The sequence below is a fragment of the Dichomitus squalens genome (genome assembly GCF_000275845.1).
Source record: "Dichomitus squalens LYAD-421 SS1 unplaced genomic scaffold DICSQscaffold_315, whole genome shotgun sequence".
Lineage (NCBI taxonomy): Eukaryota > Fungi > Basidiomycota > Agaricomycetes > Polyporales > Polyporaceae > Dichomitus > Dichomitus squalens.
This window is the reverse complement of record NW_006767197.1, coordinates 1-2,594: the sequence shown is the minus strand read 5'-3', so window position 1 is coordinate 2,594 and position 2,594 is coordinate 1. Positions and strand designations below refer to the sequence as shown.

General features: G+C 63.4%; 1 protein-coding gene across 1 annotated transcript; it reads right to left on the bottom strand.

Annotated features, from left to right (window-relative positions):
* Positions 1–342: 342 nt before the first annotated feature.
* On the bottom strand, positions 343–2,301 carry DICSQDRAFT_175982 (uncharacterized protein; the record flags this gene model as incomplete). Its single annotated transcript, XM_007371811.1, has 1 exon — positions 343–2,301. The coding sequence occupies one exon, from the start codon at positions 2,299–2,301 to the stop codon at positions 343–345; it is 1,959 nt and encodes a 652-aa protein (XP_007371873.1).
* Between the last annotated feature and the right edge of the window lie 293 nt (positions 2,302–2,594).

The window sequence follows — 2,594 nt, the reverse complement described above, 5'->3', positions numbered from 1 at the left end:
AATATAACCGTAAAAGGGAAAGGGGAGCGACAAGGGTCGGGGTCTGGGTCAGGGTAAAGTAAAGTAACCGAAAAGGGAAAAGGTCAGGGTCGGACTCAGGGTCCGGTCATATAGACGAAAGGGGGAATATTAAGGGAGAGGGCCGGGGCTAGGAACGTAGTTGTCAAGGGGCGGGAACGGGGGATGATAGTGTACAGGCGGACAACGAGGGAACGGGAAGGTAAGCATAGGTCGCCGGGGACGGGAAGGGGAGTGGAGTGTACACGAGGGCGACGAGAAGGAGTAGTCCAATAACGAAAAGATAGGGGGTGGGGCGTACCAACGGTAACATTACCCCCGTTTCTAAGCACGATCGTCCCGATCGTTCAACTCCAAGTCCGGCTCCGTGAGTGGTGACGAAGGCGCGGGTGGGTACCAGAGCCCGATGCGCAAGCCAGGGTTGTCCGGGCTGAAGTAGCCTCCAGCAATGAAGGTGATTGTGCGGGACGGTGACGGTGCGATGGGTGAGGAGGTGGCGGGGGGCGATGGTGAACGGGACGAAGGGTTAGCAGGGGCGAGGCGGACGGGGCGGAAAGGGTTGGCATCAAAGGGGGCGTCATGGACGACAGCGGGCGGCGATACGGGGGAGGGGCTGCGAGAACGGAGGACGTCCTTGATGGGTGCGGCGGGTGTGGCAGGGGTGGGTGGAGGAGAGTCGCCGTAGTCGGAGACGTCGAGGATCTCGTCGTCGTAGAAGTTCCCCCATAGGCTGCGATGGACGTCGTGCGCCGACATGTTGTCGTAGAGCCGCACGGCGCGTCCGTTCCGGTACTGACGGACCGACACGGGGATGTTGCGGACGTCGTAGGCGTCCATGAGGTTGTCGGCCGCTTCTCGCCATACGTCGTGGTCAGTGACGCGGGCGGCGGGGTCGCGTGCCTGGATCATCGCCCGAAGGAACCCGAGATATTGGGTCTCCGTGAACCGTCCACTGGGGTGGAGGTTGTCGCCCAAGACGCCGATGAGGTAGGCGTTGTCGACGCCAGGGATTTGCTCCCACCGCTCGTCCCAGGCGTAGCTCCGGAGCTGGACCTCAAGGAGAGCCGTCCCGTTGAGGTGGCCCGAGATACGCCACTCCCAAGGGTGTCCGCCGACGTGACGGGGTTCGTCTGGCCCGATCTGCCAGCCGTCCAGGAGTCGCTCGTCGTAGAGGAGGGCCCCTCCGTATGCTGGATAGCCGAGGAGGGGCGTCCGATAGTGGACAGTGGCGGGGCCCAGAGCAGGGGTGGGGTAGGGGGGGGTGCGGGGTCTGGGTTGGCGGAGCGGGGGGGTTGGGGGGGCAGGGGGCGCGGACAGGGTGTCGGGGTCGGTGGTGTTGGTGAGGTCGCCTCCGCTGATGGTGCCGAGGACCGTTCGGACAGTTGAGGTCGGCCACTCCAGTGGCGACGTGGGGTCGATGACCATGGTGAACGGGGGTTCGTTCTCGTCGACGGGGCTCAGGGAGCGGGGGGTGGGGCTGGGAGAGCGGGGAGAGGGGCGCGTACGGGTCGGAGGGGGCGCGCCGGAGCGTAGGCGATCGGGCATCGGGCGGAGGTGCTGCAGTGTTGGGGAAGGGGAGTCGCGGGGTGGAGGGGAGCGGCGCGAAGGTTGTATAGGAGAGGACCACTCCATGTCGGCCTCGTCCATGGGGACGTCCCCCCAGTTAGTGTTGCTCCAGTCGACGTTGGTGTCGCCCCATCCGGAGACGTCAGCCGCGTTCCTCCATTCCGGGGCGGGCAGAGGCGGGGTGGGGGAAATAGGGGAGGCGGCGTGGCTGTCGTTGTTGGCAATGACACGCTCCAGCCAGGTCCGCTCGTGGTCGCGGTCAACCTGCTCTATGTGGTTGACGAGGTCAGCGATGAGGAAAAGATGATGAGGGGCGCAAACAATATCTAAAGCGTGGTCGGACATGGCGATCGTCGTGGCCCGCAGTTGGGAGGCAGTGTCGTAGGCCCGTCGTTGGCCAGATGGGTCGGTGATCTCGCCGACGTCCCAGTCGAGGGTCCGGAGGTGGGTGAGGGTGACGACCGACTCGCCGTAGATGGCCCAGGCGTGACTGGCGGGCGGGGCGTCCCAAAATCGCCATTCCAGGACGTTGCGCAATTCTGGGCTGGGTTGGAGGAGGAGCCACCCAATGTATTGACGTTGGGAGGTCTGGCCGTATCCGGCGATTTCATTGCCAGGTAGGTGGAGGAAGGAGAGGTGGAAGTCGTGGTCGAGGAACCACTGGGGGGTGGGGACGTCTTCGGGGACAGCGCGGTAGGTAGAGGCGAGTTGGGGCATGGTGTTGATTGGCAGGAGAGAGGAGTGGGTTGGGGTCGTTCCCTAGAGTCGCTGTTGCTTCTTGTACTTGGTGAGGAGCTTCGGCGCATTAGTCATCTCCTTCCCGGAAACCCACGAGTTTTCGCTGCTAGGCCAGCCCTTCCAAGAGACGAAGTATTGATAGCCTTTCCCACGTTTCCGATGGGCCAAGATGGCCTCGACTTCCCATTCTTCTTCGCCTTCTACGGTCTCCGGAGGTGGTCTGGGGTAGTCTGGCCCATGTTCCTTGGTGACTCGATAAGGTTTGAGTAGAT